This window comes from Heterocephalus glaber, unplaced genomic scaffold, assembly GCF_053883595.1.
Source record: "Heterocephalus glaber isolate CG9 unplaced genomic scaffold, H.glaber_assembly_v1.0 deba00001497, whole genome shotgun sequence".
In the NCBI taxonomy this organism is placed as follows: domain Eukaryota; kingdom Metazoa; phylum Chordata; class Mammalia; order Rodentia; family Bathyergidae; genus Heterocephalus; species Heterocephalus glaber.
This window is the reverse complement of record NW_028258320.1, coordinates 52,828,461-52,848,359: the sequence shown is the minus strand read 5'-3', so window position 1 is coordinate 52,848,359 and position 19,899 is coordinate 52,828,461. Positions and strand designations below refer to the sequence as shown.

Below are 19,899 nucleotides of genomic sequence, written 5' to 3'. Positions count from 1 at the left end.
TTATATGCAAATACTAAGGCATTTTATGAGACTTGATTACCTACAGATTTCTGTAATCTTGCGTTGTGTACAGGTGTACCTGTATGTAAAATACATATCAGATGTTTCATTTAAATAAAATGCCTACTGATAAAAATTCCATTGTTAATCTCATTTATCTAAAGCACTTTAGTAACAACATTGTACTTCTAGCAGATTTCACTGAGTGCGGTTAATGACATCAATGAAAGAGACAAGTGTGACCAAGTTTTTCAAGTATCCCAAGTACATGAGTGGTTATTCAGACATGAGTAGGGGATTCTTGGAGCAATCTTTTAAGGGTGCCAATTCGAAGGATATTTGAAAGCCCCCATTGTCACAAAACTCAGAACAAGCAGAAAGAGAACAGACTTATCTAGGGTGATTCAACATGGCCTCACAGATCACATTAAATTATATAGGGAATTCTGGTGTCATTCAATTAGCCTTCTCCAAATGAAAGGGCTATAAACTGTTTCCAAAGTAATAGTTTAAATATAAATAAAAAACTTTTAAAAGTTAAAATGTTACATTTATTTTAACACACCTGAATTAAGGGTGGAAAGGTGAAACAAATACAGTATAATACACACAGCATTGTATCAAAGATGCAGCCTTTCTAAAAATCATGCTGTAGAAAAGATAAAAGAATGACAATGGGGAACAGGCCTGACTTAATCAAGAAACTTTCATATTTGATTCTTAATCTTATGTAAGTACAATAATCCCCAAAGTATTTGGCAATAATTTATTTTTTCTACTTCCAGACTTCTAAAGTAGACAGATTTGCTTTCAATAAAGCTAATTTTAAGAGCACACAAAAGTTGAGCACAAACAGTAAAATTAAATCGAGCAATCCAGAGTAACGAAGGATAAGAGATTAAATAACTGCCTTTGTCAGAAAACTGACCACCTAAGGTGACTACCTGGAGTCCTGACACTGGAAAAGCAACAATTGCTTAGTGTACCAACTCACAGTGGAATTTCTAACTACCTTGTTCTCTATTAAGAACAATTTATATAGTTAAGTGATCTTTACAGACAATCTGCATCCATCTAAATTAAACATATTCTACAATAGTGTAATTATAAGGCCACAATATTTCTTTTGGGCAAACCCCTTAATGTAGTGATTTTAATATTAATTTTATTCATTCTTTGAAATATTAAAGTGTTTTAACTAAATTAAAGTTACATATTTTTAAATACTACATACATCATAACTAGTATATTAAAATTATTTATATTATTTATATCTAATATCCAAAGAAAATTTACTACCAAATTCATACAGTAGATATTAGTCTGCCATGCTTATTAATTGATCCCATAGGTATAATTATAGATCAGCATGATTTTAGTGTCTATTCACTTTACTAATCAGGAACGCAGCATGTACAGAATAAACAAGTGGTGCAGCCACCCAAGGATCATGATAGCTCTTCACATCAGCTGTCACAAGCTCAGATACAAATCCCCACCACATGAACAAAGCTGGATCCAATTCTTCATCAAAAAGTGCTGGTGGAGGTTGTCAGACGCCTTCCAATGTAAATCCTTAACAGAAAAATAATGAGTAGTTAACAAAGTCTCACAATTCCCAAGTGATTTTGCACAGCTGCAACAGGGCAGCTCTCTGTGGTGACTTATGGAAGGTGACCGGTACTTTATATCTATTGTAAAATGTTGTGATCTTTCTATAATCTTTTATTATGTATTTCATATTAGTCTAAAAAAACACCAAGGGCCGGGGATTTAGCGGAGTGGCACTGCACCTGCCTTCCAAGCACAAGGTCCTGAGTTCAATGCCCAGTACCACAAAAAAATAAAAAAATAAAAAAAGGAGACAAACTAAAAAACACCCAACTGTGTTCTAATAGTGTAATGCACTCAATGTAGGTACAAAGTAGGATAACAGCTAGAGATGCAGCTTAGTAGTAAAGTGCCTGCCTAGCACGTGCAAGGCCCTAAATTCAATCTCTGGCACTGCAAAAACAAAAAAGATCAAATGGAATACTAATAAACCAGAAATGCTGTAACTACACAGAACAGCTTTTGCACTTCCCCCTTCTACCCCGCGTGTGTGTGTATGTGTGTGTATGTGTGTGTGTGTGTGTGTGTTGCTGAGGATTGAACTCAGGGCTTTCAAATTAGTTATATACCCATCCCTTCTTATTTTTAGACAAGGTCTTGCTAAGTCACATGTTGCCCAGACTGAGCTCAAACTTGCCATCTTCCTCCCTCAGGCTCTTAAAGAGTGCTGGGATTATGGGTGTGTGCCACCATGCCTGGCAACCCCCTTACTATTTTTAAACTGATCCAACACAGTTCTGGAAAAAGCACCCAGCAGAGTAGGTTGACATCATTCTCAGTTCACCAACAACAACCTCAAAGGCCAACTGCAGAATGACGCCCTTTCCCATAGGCAGCCTGAACTCTGTCCTAATGAGAAGAGGGGCTGCTGGAATGAACACCTAAAGAGCAGTAAGTGTGTACTGCTGGAGGACTATGGAAGGAGGGGTCTCCTGGAAAGGGAAAAGGAGACAAAAGCCTGGCCAGCCAGGCTTGTGGGGAGTGACAAAAAAATGCGGCTGTTAAAAAAAAAGGAAATGTACATCAGCAGTTTTCTGAGTCCAACTAAAGAGGGTGGTTTTATTGTTTGTTTGTTTTTTGAGACAGGATCTCACCCTGTAGTTCAGAATGGCCTCAAATTCATGGCGATCCTCCTGCCTCAGCCTCCCCGAGTGCTAGAATTACAGATGTGCACCACTACCCCCAGTTTAAAAAGGGTGGCTTTTATTCTAACATGGGAAGTGCTGACAATACCAGGACAACACCATCAGGATCTGAAAGACTAAGAAGAACCAAGGCCTGGGACACTGGCTAGGAACTGGCTGCAGAAATCCATCCCGAAAGGATGACCTAAGCCACAAATAAAAATGCAGATTCCCAGGCACTGCCCAAAGATTCTGTTTACTAGTTCTGGGAAAAGCTCCAGAAACCAACGTCTATCCGATTCCTTGCATGAAACTGATGCATTCTGAGTATGACTCCGAAACACACTGGCCAACATAAAGGAGATGGAGTACGGCTGTCCATGAGACAAAGTCAGGAAAATACCATGCACTGGGCCGGGGATTTAGCTCAGTGGTTTCGCCGCCTACCTTGCAAGCACAAGGACCCGAGTTCGATCCGCAGTACCAAAAAAAAAAAAAAAAAATGCACAGGGAAGATACAAGGGGAAGAGGAGGGTTTCAGCTCAAGAAACTGACAAGCTTCAGGTTGGACAAGTGACTTTGAGGAGCCTCTGGACCACCCAAAGAAAGCCATTTCCACAGGTAGGTGAACTGTGGCTCTAGGGTTCAGAAGGTCAGTCAAGAAGGGCTGACCTAAAATGTACGAATAAATGTTTTGCTATAGAAGGAAAAAAAAAAATGTTTTGTAGCCAGCCATGGTGGCGCACAGGGGTGGGGAAAAAAAAAAAAAAAGGGCTGAGTATAATCCTGCCAGACCCACAAGTCCTATGAGCCCAAGACATGAAATAGATCAGGTCTCATCAGCCACATGAATGGAGTCTGGTGAAAAAGGGTGACCATGCTACAGGAACTTTTTCATGCTGTTTCCTTCTGACCCCAACACATGAGCCCTCCTGACAACTTAGGGCAGAAGCTCATAGTGGCATCTATCCAATAAACTGCAGCCACAGAACACTGTCTGCAAACTGGGCCATGTGAGTGCATCACCTGTCTGGAAAGAAGCTAGGGACAAGCCTACACAGAAGAGCTCTGGCCTTCCCTCAGCTTCCTGCTCTGATTCTTCAGCTATAGGTCTTCAGAATTTACAGCTTGCCTGGCCTCTTATACTGGTTTATGTGTGCTTGTTTGTTTTTGCAGTTACAATTATAAGACAGAAAAATTCTTCCTTTATCGCTGAAAGTTAAACAGAACAATCCTGTCCTATAGGAAATACAGCAAGTTACTGAGCCATCCATTTATAACAATGTAATACAATACAGGAATGAGACTGATTTAAGCTACACACTAATATAGATAAAGAAGTCCGACACGAGAGCCCCTGTGCAAGATCTGGTAGTGAATGAAGGGAGCAGGAAAGGTCTTTCCAGGGTTTTAGGTCATTTCTATTTCTTGACCTAGGCAGTGACTACTTGGGCATGTTTGTAAAAAGGCACCAAGCTACAGCTTACGGTCTGAGCTTCAGTAAAAAAAGTTTAGAAACAAATTACCAAGACCTAGAATTACCCTCAACGCCCACTGTGCCAGGAGTCACATGGGAAAGTCACTTACCCCAATCCAATGGCTAGTAGATGAGACAGTAGCAGAGACGGAAGAAAAACCTTCAGAAACTCTGCTGAGAAAATGCCCCCTTTCTTCATAACACTTGTATTTCTCATGCTGAGAGTAGCTGTGCGCTTCGGGTGTTTAAAGAGGAACTCCCTGGGGGAGGAAGAGTGTTACTGTTAGTCAATGTGTCCTCCGTCAAAAGCAAGATCCTGGAACAATGGAAACAGACTTACTTAGGGGGTATATTTTCTGGCCGACTTGACCAATCCCATATCCAATCTGAGTTTTTCTTCAAGATGCTTTCAACTTCTTTCCTTCTCTCAATATAATCTTCCTCTGACTAAAATAAATATTAAAAAACAGATTAGCCTATCACACTCATACCAAAAGCACGAATTCATACACAGAACCTAGAGCCCAGAGATATAAGCCTGGATTCTTAGATCCCAGTCCAAAGGCACTCATGAACAGGCGAGCTGGAACTCCAGCACCTTCTGGTTTCTGGCATGCTCTTCTCCTTTCTGTGGCAGGACTGCCCAGTCTATTTCGATACTGGGTTCAATTGTGAGATTATAGTAACACTAAAAACTGCAAACACTGTCCTAAGGAAATAATGTGACATGAAGACGAAGATGGTGACTACAGCAATGATTAAACAGAACAAAATGAAAACAATCCAAAATGGCTTAAAACAGGTGTAGTTAAGTATAGAAAATATTATATAACAGCTTTAAGAGATGCTTTCTATTTAGGCAGGAGGCAAAAAAGAAACATATATAAAACCATAATTTTAGCTGATTTTAAAAACTATGTAGGGCTGGGGATTTAAGCTCAGTGGCACCGCATCTGGCTTGCAAGTGCAAGGTCCTGCATTCAATCTCCTGTACCAAACCCCACCCCTCAAGAAAAAAAACTATGTAACAGAATACCAAATACTAACTTAAACGGATTTTAAAATAATTGATTATAGGTGTTTTTCTCTGTTTTTTATTTTTAAAACTTGCACCTGAAGGGCCAGGGATTTAGCTCAGTGGCACCATGCCTGCCTAGCAAGCAAAAGGTCCTGAGTTTGATTCCCCAGTACCACACACCCACACCCACAAAATGTACCTGAGCTGTAATTCCTTTTAAAATGGGGTGTGTGACCATGTGTAAAATATCACTCCAGAATGTACCAAAAGGTATCAAACATCTGAGTTTACCAAAGCTAGACATGAACCCCAAATGTCTATAAGCAAGTCATATGCCCCAGCACTGTGCTGGCTATCAAAATCCCTACTGAGCTCTGGAAGCCTTTGGAGTCCTGGTAGGGGCCAGGAAGATGTCCTGAGAAAGACTGGGGTAACAGAAGACACTCCTTTCCCCCAGGGCAGAGGCCCTGCAAGGAAACAGCATGGGAGGAGGCAGGACTAATATTAACTGTAAGCCTCTGCTTCCTAAGACAGCTCTAGAGCTAATTACAAGAGGAAACTTCAACAATTTATGTTCTTGCCATTATTAAATATGCAAGAGAACACTTACTGTCTATCTCACATACACAAAGTACAGCAGTACCAGATGTAACCAAAGATATTACTGATCACTACCTCAAAATCCTGTGCAGGGGCAGAACAGAAAATTACTGAAAACTAAGGCAGTAACCCCAACTGTACATTTTCCTTATAGATGTATGCCTTTTTAAGCTTTCTGGCCCCACAACAATGCTAAGTGTCTGATATATAAGATTCATTTTTTACCTGTTAATGTTAGAAAAATGATTTCATATGGAAATTTCTAGGGTGATGAGCTACTAATGCTAAACTTCTCAAGCATCAGTTAGCACTGGATATTAGGAAAGGCCTGTGATGTGTTTACAACGTCCAATGAGGAAGATTCCCAGTCATAACCACAGTGGGAAGAGCCCTGCACGACTCTGTAGGTGATGCCTAACTCCCTTTCAGTGCCCAATCGACAGCCATGGCAGTGAGTGAACCCAGCAGCTCACTCACAGCCACCTTTCCCAAGAGCCACTTGCTCTCTCCACAGGCTACAGGCACCCAGAGAACCCTGACTCCATTCCTGTCTCTGGATGGCAGATGGGGCAGTGGAGGCCCATGCTGCACACTGCACATCCCTCTCAACACCTCCCCTGGGCAGCTCACTGTGAGGCCCTTATGTTGGGGACATTCGCATCTAGTTGTTTTGGGGTTTTCTGTGGTTTGTTTTTTTGAGACAGGGTCTCACTCTGTAGTTCAGACAATCCTTGAACTATGTAGTCCAGGTTGACCTCCAGTGCTATATATAGGTGTGCACCATGACACCCAGTCACTTTTTTTAAGGCAAGAGATGTACCCTAAATTACTTAATTTTACTGTTTCAATTTTTTTGAGACAGGGTCTCACTATGTAGCTCAGCCTGGCCTTGCCTGGCCTCAAACTCATGGTGATCCCCGTCTTGGCCTCCGAGTGCTGGGATTACAGGCATGGACCACCACACCCAGCCTAAATTACTTTAAATAAATAAATAAATAAATAAATAAGTAAGTAAGTTATATTTGAAATGGTTTACTATACAAAGACACTTCAGGGCCGGGGATTTAGCTCAGTGGTTCTGGCGCCTGCCTCGAAAGCTCAAGGTCCCAAGTTCGATTCCAGTACCAAAAACAAAACAAAACAAAACAAAACAAAACAACAACAAAGACACTTCAAATGTTTACAACTGTGCATCCTCCCCCAGCTTACCTGAGAGCTGTTTTTTTCTCCAATGCTATGTGTATCTATTTCGGAAGCTCTATTAGTATCTTGTGGTGTCTGTGAGCGAGGTGGGCTAGACAATGATATGAACAGAATGGGACAAACAGAACATCATGTTAACATTGTTATAGAAGCAAAATCCCCAAAGCAGGGGCATCTCCCTGGTTAAGGACAGGATGGAGGGTTCTTGCCAGCATGTATGTCTTCTTTCCGCCCAACATCAGACCAGTGTCAAACACCTCTTTGGTCTTTTCAACTGAGCATAAAAGGTGTCAACCAGCCAGTCTTCTGGAGAAGAGGCATGGGATACTCAGTGAGTAGCTAGCTCTCTCACCCAACAGCTACCAGGTCTGTAACATCTCTGAGAAGCACTTAACCTTTGGCCACTGGCTGTCAGCCATGCTCCCTTGGTTTCACTCCTACATATTGCTACCAGGAACAGCTCCCTGACAGGCCCACTGAGCAATATGAACGACTCTCTCAGACCTGGGGTTCACACAGTAAGAGTCACCTTACAATGCTAGTGGATATCAAGAGGCAGAACCAAGGGGCCCTTTTGTTGTCTTCTTCCTAACTTTAACAGGGTCCCTGCAGACTAAGCCCCAGGTCATGTCCTCCCACAAGGTAAGGATCCTTCAGAAGCCTCTCCCAGATGGGCATGCACACTTGCAAGTGTCTTTCACTTAGACCACCAGCGTTATAATGCATGTACTTACTTAAATTAAACCTACCTGTCACAGTGAGAACTCTTTGAGCTACTCCGTCCAGATTCACGCTGGGCATCTAGCAGTATTTTTTCCATGTCACCATTATAAATAGAAACTGAGGCTGGAACACTGCTCCCATTCCCATTATTGCTGAAGTGCAATTCTACCCAGGAGCCTGAAGGAGATCAAAAAGGGAATGACTGGAATTTTCTACCCACTTTGGAATTCAGTCCTAATATATAATCGGCCAACTCTTCCATTTCCAAGAGGTATCACTGGTGTCACATAATGAACCATCATCTCCTTGAACTCCACTTTAACAGCCTTTGTGCCCACTTCAGACACACAGATCACTGGAGTGTTTCACTCTCCCTAGGTCCAGCAGGCAACCCCTGGGGCTAAAACAAAATATCTGTATCTCTTGCCACTCCTTTATACGAGGTAGATGTTTGATAAAGCTGCAGTCATCAAGAGTCCAATTCAACTACTTTCCTGCACTCCACTTAAAGAAAAAGCCTAAGAAATTTTTAAACTACTACAGTTTAAACTACTTTTTCTTTTTTGGTACTGGGGATCTAACTCGACCTTGCGCTTTCGAGGCAGGCACAGAGCCACTGAGCTAAATCTTCAGCCCTAAATTACTTTTTTTTTTGGTACCGGGGATCGAACTCGGGACCCTGCACTTTCGAGGCAGGCGGCAGAACCACTGAGCTGAATTCCCAGTCCCCAAACTACTTTTTTTTGAGACAGTGTCGCTATGCAGTTCAGACTGCCCTTGAACTCTATGTAGCCCAGGCTGACCTCAAACTAACAGTGATCCTCCTGCTTCAGCCTCCCAAGTGCTGGGATTCTAGGCATGTACCACGCCTGGCTGAACAGTTTAAATTTTTACATAATGATTACTTCTATTACAGGATGTTAGTACACATTCATGACACAGCCTAATTCTTTATTATCCCCGTCCCTCTCCTCCCTCCCTGCATCTCTTGGACCCCTTCATATATACATACACATATTATGTGTATGTGCCATATATATATTATGTAATATTTATAGTACACAAGAATCATATTCCTCTAAATAGCCAGGTATAGTGGCACACACCTGTAATCCCAGCATTCAGGAGGCTGAGACAGGAGGATTGTCCTGAGTTTGAAGCCAGCCTGACTACATAGCAAGACCATCTCAAAAAAAAATTTTTTTTTAATTAAAAATAAATTTAGGGGCTGGGGATTTACCTCAGTGGCACCACACCTGCCTCACAAGCACAAGGTCCAAAGTTTGATCCCTGGAACCGAAAATAAATTCATTAATTTAGCCATACTGGCCAGGTGTGCTGGCACATACCTGTAATCCAGCACTCAGGAGGCTGAGGCAGGAGGATCACTGCAAGTTTGAGGCCAGGCTGGGCTACGTAGTGAGTTCAAGGACAGCCTGAACTACACAGGGAAAAACCTGTCTCAGAAAATTTTTACCACTCTGTGGGTATGTAGTGGTATTTTATGAGTTGTTTTGCATTTCTCTGATTTCTAATGAGGCTGAAGACTTTTCCATACATTTACTGACCATTTGACTGTCATCTTTTTTTGAAATGGCAGTTCAAATCTCATTGCTTTCTGCGTTGTCTCAAGAGCTTATTTGTGAGAATTATATATTCCAGATAAAAGCCTTTATCCATTTAAATGTGATGCAAATAGCTTTCATTCTTTAAAAACCCACCTCAAATTTAATTCTTACAACCCGAAACAGGATGCACCCTTTATTAAAGACTGCTTCTGCTTCCTTTTCTGCTTTGTGGTGTCTCCTTTGTCAGAAACCAAGTATGTATACATGCACTGCCTCTGTTTCTGGGCCCAGAATAATTTCTCCAGTTTGCTTCATAGGTTTATTTATCTATAGCAAATTGTTAAAAATTAGCCTTCATTGGGCCAGGGATTTAGCTCAGTGGTTTCGCCGCCTGCTGCGCAAGCAGCAAGGACCGGAGTTCGATCCCTGGTACCAAAAGAAAAAAAAATTGGCCTTCATAGATGTCAGGCACAGTGGTATACACATGGAATCCAGGCACTTGGGAGGAGGCTGAGGCAGAAGGACTGCAGGGAGTTCAAGGCCAGCCTTGGGCTACATAATAAGACCCTGTCTCAAAAACAAAACAAAAAACTGAATAAACTAATTTTGTAGTCACTGTAATTATACTAAGTACGATAATAATCACCCTGAAGTGTTTTTTTTTTTTAATCTGTCCTTAAACCAATACAGAACCATACACCACCATGTAATCAGGGGAGAAATGGAGCAGCCCATTAATTCACTATGTTCACTGGAGGCAAGGATAGGCTATGCAGCTTTCCAACAAACTAGGCATCTCCTAAAGAGGCCTGGCTGGGCCTCAGGAAGACACTTGTTGGAGAGAATGCCACATTCATCACAAAAGCAGAATGAAATGTTTATCACCAGCCTCTCAGTAAACTAGCAAATGATTACACAAAGTTCTAAATAAACATATGCCTTTCCTCTTTAGCCTCTCACACTAACGATGGCCTTGCCACATGAAGCACCTAAGGCCAGGGTCTGCAGCCACTGTGCTTCGCACATCAGCAGAAGCTAAACGCTCTCAGGATATACACCACCCCCACCACAACCACCCCCCACCCCGCTCTGATTAGAGTTTAAGCACTCTGAGGCAGAAGCCTGACACTGAAACATCATCACAAAGCTTAAAGGAAGAGTCCTGCACTAGCCCTCCTTTTTTCAGGGGTCTTCAGGAAGACAGTCAAGAAACAGCCCATTCAGCCCCATGGGCCTCCTGTGCCACACGCTCAGCTTTGGGCAATTCCATTCTTTTAGGCTCAATCTATGCTATTCAGATTCAGGTCTGGCTCAGTTTGACTAAGCTAAAATATTGCTCAGATCTCTTATTGAGGTAATGGAGTTTGAGGTGTGTAGTCCTTCTTTCTAAAACTATTTCAGATACCAAATGTGGAGGTTTTTCCAACACTGACAACCACTTTTCTAATACTAAGTGGGTATTCAACAATTCAGTTCTTACAATACCAAGACTTGGTATCAGATCCCACAAATTAAAGGGCTCAGTCCCACAAGACTCTACAGTCAGAAACAGGGTGTCCAAAGGCTGGGGATTTGGCTCAGTGGTCCTGCTGCCTGCCTCTCAAGCACAAGGTGGTCCTGCGTTTGATCCCCAGGACCAAAAAACAAAAAAACTTAGGAACTTAGGAAAAACTTTTAAAAACTTAAAAAAAAAAAAACTTAGGAAAACACTAACTTTACTTACATTTTTTATATAATTCGGAAACAACACACAGGGCAAGGAATAAATGAGGAGTCAGCTCCAAAGTTCTTCCCAACTCCAAAGTTTTGTAAAACTGATGGTTCCAAAGTTTTCATTGTTTAGGGGTTTTTTTTGAGACAGGATCTCGCTATGTCATTCATGCTGGCCTCAAACTCACTATGAAGCCCAGGCTGGCCTTAAACTCACTGCAGTCTTCCTGTTTTTTGTTTTTTAAATAACCCAATCTCGCAGGGGATTTAGCTCAGTGGCACCACCACCTGCCTCGAAAGCACAAGGTCCCAAATTCAATCCCTGTTACGAAAAAAAAAAAGAGAAATCCCAAAGGTTAGGAGCTCTGTGCCAAGAACTGGGGACAAAGACTAAAATATTTACTACACAAGGGGCAACTCAAAAGTACAGAGACCAGTATATTTTTGTTTAAGTCTGGGCCACTAAAAGAATACCTGTGGGGGTGCACACCTGTAATCCAAGCACTCTGGGAGGCTAAGGCAGAAGGACTGCCAAATTCCTAGACCAGCCTGAGGAACTTAATGAGTTAGTCCTTCTCTCTAAAAAAGAGGCAGCGGGCTGGGGATCAGCTCAGTGCAAAGGCCTTGGGCTCAATCCCCAGTACCACAGAAACAAAACAAAAATGGTGGACAATATATAAAGAAATTATGTTTCACAGACCCCTAGTCTGGGAAGCAAGACTCAACCCTTGTTATACAGGGTTAATCACTGGTCGTGCTTTTCCATTGCCCTCCAGAAACTTAGTCCCACCTCATTCTAAAAATGCTGACTTGGAATGCTCAGGCAAATATTTACTAAAAAAGCTCTAATGGTGATGATGCATAGCCAGGAATGAATTAACCCCATAGAGCAAGCTGCAGTGAGCTGTTTGTATTGAAAGCTCCAGAAGGTTTGCCATCACTGGCCTACAGGAAGGGCAGGCACCCATACTGCTTCCCAGATGAAAGCATAAGCAAAACACAACACAAGGATTTGGGATGGTGTAGGATCCCAGGAGAAAGCCCCAGGCAATAGAGCTGATAAACCTGAAAGGAATTAGCACCCCAAAAATGACAAAGGGTTTCTTCCTCAGGATTAGTGATCTTAAACAAACTGCTTTTCTTACATTTAAAAGCTTCTAAAATTAGTTGTGAAATGAACAAGTCTTAAGTGGTAAATGGTTTTGAGCATAAAGTCAAATGGGTGGTAATTCAGATTACTGGTTGTTTGTTCTGTTTTGGCAATACTGGGATTAAATCCAGGTCTTCACACAGCTACATCCCCAGTCTTTTTTATTTTCAGACAGTGTCTCACTAAGTTGCCTAAAGTGGGCTCAAACTTGCAATCCTCTTGCTTTAGCCCTCCCAGAATGCTGGGATTACAGGAGTGCACCATCACATCAAGCAGGTTACTCGCTTCTTTTGTTTTGGGTTTTTTTTGGGGGGGGGGGGGTTATTGAGACAGGAGCTCCCTATGTAGTTCAGGCTGCCCTCGAACTCGAAGCAATCCTCTTACCTCAGCCTTCTGAGTGCTATGATTTCTTTTTTTTGGGGGGGACCGGGGATCAAACTCGGGTCCTTGCACTAAGAGGCAGGTGGCAGAACCACTGAGCTAAATCCCCAGCCCCCAAATGCTATGATTTACAGGCGTGCCTGCACCACCATGCCCAACCAGGTTACTGGCTTCTAAAATTAATTTTACCTTTATCCTCTTGACAGATTGTTCCTATCTAATGTATTCTCAGTCATTTGGGTTCCAACTATCTCTGAGGCACTTAACAAAGTCTGATTTTCCCTTAACTGTTTTCAGCCTTATTTTCATTTAACTTTTAGATATCACTGTGACTACAGGTAAAATGTAGAGGCTGGCCTAGAATCTAAATGTCTGAAACCCCTTCACACTCTAAAACTACCTGATGTTAGCTGGCCTGGTGGTGCAGACTAAGGCAGGAGGATTCCAAGTTCAAGACCAGCATGGGTACAATCCAGTAGCTAGTTCAAGGCCAGCCTAAAGTCCAAACCAAAACAAAGCCAGGCGTGGTGGCACACACTTGTAATCCCAGCACTCAGGTGGGTGGCTGTGGCAAGAGGATCGCTGAATGTTCATGGCCAGCATGGGCTACACGGTGAGCTCAACACCAGCCTGAAGGGCCTGAGATTTAGCTCAGTAGCTCTGCTACCTGCCTCGAAAGCTCAAGGTCCCAAGCTCAAGATCCTTGGTACCAAAAACCAAAAAAAGAAAAAGAAAAAAAACACCAGCCTGAACTACATAATGACACTTTGTGTCAAAAAACAAAAAACAAAACAAAAGCAAAAAATAATAAATAGAACTGCATGATGCTGCAATTTCTCAAGAGAAATACAAATGTTTTTCCTCCTCACTGGAGTCTGCCCATGGCTGGCTGCCTTCAACACCAGAACCATGTGATCAGAGCCAGCTGCAGATAAAGCAGTGAAGAAGTGGAGACTCAGATCATTAAACATCTCTGTCTCCTTATAAGTGGGGGAGACCACTTTACTGAATTGTGCTCCTGAGCTCAAGACAGTGGGTCTTCTGGGGAAATCAGGAACACTCTCATCCTCCTGCATTTTAGTACTAATACACTGAACAAGAGAAAGTACCCCAAATACAAGAGTCCTGCTGGTAAACAGCTTTAACTAGAGTCAGGCGTAAAAGGCAACAGAGCCAATCAATTTTGCTGTTAACACTTCTAGGAAATATATTTGGTTCCAGAGAGCAGAGGCAAAAGGGAGTGTTTACTGTTTGTAGGTTTGGTTACCAACGTTTCCACAGGTCTCAATTCAGAGGTAAACAAGAGGGAATCAAATCAGGATAGAGCAGCAGAGAGCGCAAGTGCCGCCTCAGCTAGGAACCCAAGCTGGAGATTCACATTTCTAAAGCAGCTGCCAAGCCCCACGTGACTAAAGTGACCCCTCCTACACTGGACTGGATGGTGAACAAGTGCCCCGCTGCACGTACACTGGGAAGGGCCCGAAAGAATCTTTACGTGAGTTTCCACACTGTGTAACCATCTTTTTATAGAATAACCAAAGCAAAAACCCAAAAATCTCAACTCTCACACTGCCAATGACTCAGCAGTTTGGTGTATTTGTCAAGAAATGAAGAGATAATATTCAGAAACCCTTCTAAGAGTTTAAATGTTTTGGTTTTTGGGGGGTTTTTGATACCAGGGATCGAACTTGGGTCCTTGCGCTTGCGGAACAGGCAGCGGTACCACTGAGCTAAATCCCTGGCCATAAGAGTTTAAATCTGAATAAGCAAAATACAGGATGATAAAAATTGATAACTAAAGGGTGGTCTTATAAAGTTTAGAAAACATCCCTTGGATCTCATTTTACGAGAAAAGACAAAAACTTTTCAATCTATTTCAAAGGAGTTGACAATGTTTGAATTTAAAGAGAAAAACCTAAATTACAGGATTTTTAAAATGTGGTTGTAATTTAAAAATATATATGTTATTATGTACTCGGCTAATTAAGTCCTGCCTAATGAAATCTCATTTAGAGTAATGAATAAAATTTACCAGTTCACTGAATTTATCTAAGATTTTTAAAAATCTTAATGACGATTAAAAATTCAGTCTCGGAAGTTTGAACTTATTGACATGCTCATTTTTGCTTAGTGAACTCTTGCTTCAGAGAATACAAAGGTCAACACCCACCAGGTTCCCCCTGCAACTCTTGGGCTCTTGGTTAAGACTAGGGATGGACTGGCTTTACCGTGGCCAGGGTCATGCCTGGGCCTTGCTTAGACCCACTAGGTGGATCTCAGGCTGCCACCTAGGCAGCTGTGTGCACCTGTCTGGATTTTCTGATCGGTAAAACTGTCCTCTTGTGGATCCAGAACCAGCAACTGCTAGGCACAGGAAATATCTGCTCAGGGACATTATGCAGACTGATATGGCTGGGTGGTGGGCGGGCAGTTTCCTTTTGCTTTTATTTGCTTAGCCTACAAACCAATCTAAAGCTTCGTCTTCGAATCACCCTCTAGCAAAGTTGAACACACACACATTCTACCCTTTCAGAAGGTTCTCACAGCTTACACCGAAAAAAAGAGCAGCCAACGACTTGTGCCCTAAATCAGGTAACTCCCCTCCCTCTTGTTCCTCTTCAGGAAGTCTTAAAGGGCGTGGTGGCGCACGCCTGTGATCCCACCACTTGAGAGGCTGAGGCAGGAAGATCGCCTCGAGTTCGAGGCCAGCCTGGGCTAAGACAGCCCGAACTATATACATTGAGACCCTGTCTCAAAAACAAAAAAAAAGCCTTCAAGAGTCCCCTCGGGTACAAATATTAACAACTAAAATCAAAGCAAGTGACACTCAACTTGCAACACACCTGGATCTTGCTCGCCAAAACTATAATTGGCCTGAAACACAGACTATGAAGGAAAGGCCAGACTCAACTGGGGAGATTTTCAGTTGTAATTTTAGGTCGCCGTGGGCTGGAAAAAAGAGGCTTATCCGTCAGATCCAAACTGTGCCCAGGTCAAATGCACACCCCCGCTGCCTCCCCGCGGCCCCGGGCCGAGTGCGCCCACCGCCCCGGCCTCTCCTCAACCCCCTGCCTCCTCCACTCAACAACCTACTTTCCCTCAGCGCCCTCCCACCGCGGCCGCCCCGCAGCTTCCCGCGACCTCACCCTGCAGGTTCTCCTCCTGCAACGCGGGGACCCCACTCTGCGACATGACACCAGAGGCTGCTGAACCGTGGAGCTCCGCGCCCAGCTGCGACAGCGCTTCAGCAGCGGTCGCACAAGAGCAGACGCGCGACGGACCCGCAGCTCTGCACTAAACACAGGCGGCGCAGAGGAAAAAGGACACGCGGGGCGGGGCGGGGCGGGGCGGAACGAGAATTCCACCGCGCACGCCTTTGGCTTCAGGGCGGGGTCGGCGAGCACGGGCCCCGGGGTGCGTGCGGCACGTGCGGCGCGTGCGCGGGGCGGGTTTACGGCACGAGCGTGCAAGGGTGCGGAAGTGCGAGGGGTGGGGCCTCGGGGGGGGTTGCGGGGCGGCACCTGAATGCGAGGGGCGGGGCTTGCGGGTGGTCTGGCTCCGCTGGCTGCCTGGTGTCGGCGGATCTGGAGGTCTCCTTTCTGGCCTTGCCAGATCCCCGTGGGAAGGCGCTGAGGACCGACGGGCATGGGTCATGCTTTTGGCCTGAGAGCGGGACCCTGCTAGACTGCCCCTCCGTGGTTGGGGAGACCCATGTGGTTCCCTTGGCCTCCTGGGGGCGTGGAGAAGATGCAGGCTAGCCACGCGGGGAAACTGAGGCCTGCGGACCCATCTCGAGGATCACCCCGCCATCCCCTTGGACACCGCGGATCCCGGAGCCAGCCACTGTTGTCCGCCTTGGCCCTCGCCTCCCGACCACCGACCACAGTCTTCTGTTCCTGGCAGTAGATTCTTAAGAAAATTTTAAAAAATTATAACCTTGGACTAAAATTCCAGGGATCTTAATTAGACATTGAGTGACAGACAGGACTTGATTCAGGAAAGGATAGTTGTAGATTCTGATGTATAGAGAGAAATAATGTTAGAAAAAGAATAAGCTTGACTACAGTTTGTGATTTTTTTCGGTACCAAGAATCAAACTCAGGACCTTGCACTTACTAGGCAGGCACTGAGCTATAATCATTAGAAAACTAGCTATAGCTTCCAATTTGAGGAACAGACAATGGGAAGGGGAAATCAGCAAGAATATGAAAGATTGGAATAGCACAGTTAATTTCATTTGTTTAAATGAACACACAGAAAATATGGATTAAATCAAACATCTTTGGATCTTTTTTTAAAAATTGAGTGGGGCGTGGTGGCGCACTCCTGTAATCCCAGCACTCCAGAGTCTGAGGCAGGAAGATTGCCCAGGTTCAAGGCCAGCCTGGGCTACATAGCGAGACCATATCAAAAACAAAACAAAACAAAAACTGGTTGTGGATTGGATCACTTAAATATCCTCAAAAGAAGAAATAAAGCCAGTTATGGTTGATAAGGAAATAATGCACAAAAGCAGGCTTTTGTCCGTTGCCAAGCCCCTCCCCCATGTTTTTGTTATGTTTTTGTCATGTTTTATTCAAGCAGTGTAATTCTTCCAGCTACAAGATGTTCCTACCGGATGTTTCAAGATGTTCTGTTAAGTCTGCCCTTGTGCTTCTGTAAGCATGCTGGCCAGGTATGTAAAACACACACACACCTGAAATCTCTAAGGTTGATTCTATTTCTGTTCGGGACACCAAGTTCGGAGAAGGAACTCCCCTGAGCCCACCATTGTAATAAAACTTGGTTCTGTCCATCTCTCAGAGTGCTTCCCTAGGTTTCTTCACCTGTAAAGACCTTCGGATAGCTGTAATACAGAGCTGTTAACACTTGGCTGTAATGCTGAGCCGTCACACTTTGCTGTAACGTGGTAGCACACACCTGTGTAATAGCGCTTCAGAGGCTGAAGCAGGAAAATCAATTCCATGGCCCCTGGGTTACTTAGCTCAAGGTCAAAGTCTAAACACTTAGACCCTATCTCAAAAAAAAAAAAAAGTAGCCTGCAAAAAGAATCTCCCCTTGGAAAAAATAATCACTCCATTTGCTAATTATGAAACCCTTCTAAATAACTCCTGTAAATTAACTACCAAAACAAATTATGGTCAATTTTAAAATAAAGGGTTTAAGAATTCCTAGAAGAAGGGTAGTTTATAGTATTCGGCCTAAAAAACAAGGAATGAAGAATTTGAATGTCACTATTTTGCAACACCTACTGTGTTAGGGCTAATGAATCTAAATATTGATCAGCAGTAGCCACCAATATTGCAAAAGGAGACAGGCGAGGCTGTGGGTGTGGCTCAGTGGTAGAATGCTTACCTAATTGTGAGGCTCAGAATGCCTCGCCACGGACAGAACCTGTCACCTGCCACCTGCCACCTGCCACGGAGGGAACCTGACACCCTCCGTGGACAGGTTTATCTTTCTTCCCAACCTCCCTTAAAATAGAACCCAAACCAAATTCATGGAATGGAGAGGACAGAAATCCTATGAGGATTAGAATCAGCAAAGAGAGTTCAAAACCAAGAGAAATAACTGAGTCTTTTCAATAATATGTTGAAAGAAACAAGAGAGAAACAAAGGAAATTGTTTCCTGATTTGACAAACTAAAAAAGAAAGGAAAAGAACTGGAAAGTTAGCTGCATGTGGTGCTGCATGCCAGTAGTCCCAGTACTCTGGGAGGCTGAGGCAGGAGGATCCCAAATTCAAACCCAGCCTGGGCAACTTTGCAAGACTCTATTTTAAAGTAAAAAATGTAAAAAGGGCTGGGAATGTGAAAGCTCTAGATTCAGTCTTCAACAATGAGAAAAAGAATTAGAAAATTGAACATAAAGTGGATATTTTATGATTTTAAAGAGATTAATATTTTAGATATAATGTTTTTAGTGTGTTTTATCTATATACTAACTGAAATATTTATGGATAACAAATAATACAATGTCTTGAATTTTCTTCAGAATAACACAGGGGAGAGTCATTGAAGATGGAGATGAAACTGATAAGAGTTCTCTATCAGAAAAAAATGGCCCCAAAGGTCCTACATTCTAAAATGGCTCCCCTTCCTAAAATGGTTCCCGATTACAGAAATGAGCCACTTTGGAAAAGTGAAACCTACCCCCTCTGGAGAAGCAAAACCTAACTGCTCCACCTGCTACTCACGTGATCCTCCCCTTCCAACCACCTGACATCCTGTTGCTCAACTCTCAGGATAGTCTCTCCACTGCACTGCCCTATATAAACCTCACCCCAGGCCCGAGGATTTAGATCAGTGGTTTCACCGCCTGGTGCCCAAAGCGCAAGGACCCGAGTTCTCTCTCCGGTACCAAAACCCAAAAAACAAACCTCACCCCAGTTAGTCTCGCCTTCTCTTGCCATTGTTCAAGGTAGCCCAGCAGGCCCTTCCCAATAAAGCCCTGCCTTCGGTGCTCCTGTTTTGGCTTGTTTTCTTTCAGAAACAGGATGTACCATGACTTCATAATTATTGGCTATTTTTTTTCCAGTACGTGTCTTGATAATTATTAAAACTGGGTGATAAGTACATGGTGGTTGATTTTATTCCATCTTCTTTTGCATATGTTTGATTTTTTTCACAGAAAAAAAAGACAAAACAAGACCAATAGGTATCGAAAACTAAGTAAGAAAGTCGGCATTCTTAACATTTTTTTAGCCTTATCTTCCTCTCGAGATCTTACTGAAATTGTCACTAGACGGGGTCCAAAGAGGAAATGGGAACCTCAACTCACCCAGATAGTTTCTTGACTCTTGCTTCAGGGAAAGAATTTCAGAACAATCGATTAGAGGAATAGGCACATATACTAGGCAGAGCTGAAATACACAGAAAATAAAGTTTAGGCACTCAAATGTGAGATGTGTGCTGTGGTCTGGGCTTGAGGATATATATGTGGCCTTTGTGAGTGTGTATGTGTGTGTGTGTTGCTGGGAATTGAACTCAGGGCCTTCCCACTGAGTTACATCCCAATCCCCTTTTTTTATGTAATGTTTTGGAGGGGGGTTGAGACAGGGTCTCAATTTGTCGTTCAGGCTGGCCCTGAACTCACTGTGTAGTCCAGGCTGGCCTCAAACTCATGGTGATCCTCCTTCCTCTGCCTCCTGAGTGCTGAGATCACAGACGTGTGCCACCACACCCAATTTTATTTAATTTTTGAGACAGGGTCTTGTTAAATTGACCAGGCCTGAACCTGCAACCCCCTTCCCGCAGCCTCTATTGTACAGATGTACCATCATTACTTACATGTTTTTGGGGGGGGGGATTTGGGGTGGTTTTTTTTGAGACAGCA

The 19,899-nt window shown here is 43.3% G+C and overlaps 1 protein-coding gene across 1 annotated transcript; it reads right to left on the bottom strand.

Annotated features, from left to right (window-relative positions):
• Nucleotides 1–528: 528 nt before the first annotated feature.
• Bnip3 (BCL2 interacting protein 3) lies at nt 529–15,999 on the bottom strand. Its single transcript, XM_004838716.4, has 6 exons — nt 15,712–15,999; nt 7,783–7,933; nt 7,040–7,124; nt 4,553–4,659; nt 4,323–4,472; nt 529–1,575 (listed from the first exon to the last, which is right to left on the bottom strand). Exons 1-6 carry the CDS (start codon nt 15,755–15,757, stop codon nt 1,530–1,532), a joined length of 585 nt encoding a protein of 194 aa, XP_004838773.1. The 5' UTR covers nt 15,758–15,999; the 3' UTR covers nt 529–1,529.
• Nucleotides 16,000–19,899: the final 3,900 nt, after the last annotated feature.

Bases quoted from the DNA above. Each gene is read 5' to 3' on its own strand.
- Bnip3 (XM_004838716.4), bottom strand. From the start codon at position 15,757: ATGTCGCAGAGTGGGGTCCCCGCGTTGCAGGAGGAGAACCTGCAGG. The intron at 4,660-7,039 runs GTAAGCTGGGGG...TATTTATTTTAG, and splicing joins GAGAAAAAAACAGCTCTCAG to TCAGAGGAAGATTATATTGA. The intron at 1,576-4,322 runs GTAAGTGACTTT...TTTTCTGTTAAG, and splicing joins CTACTAGCCATTGGATTGGG to GATTTACATTGGAAGGCGTC.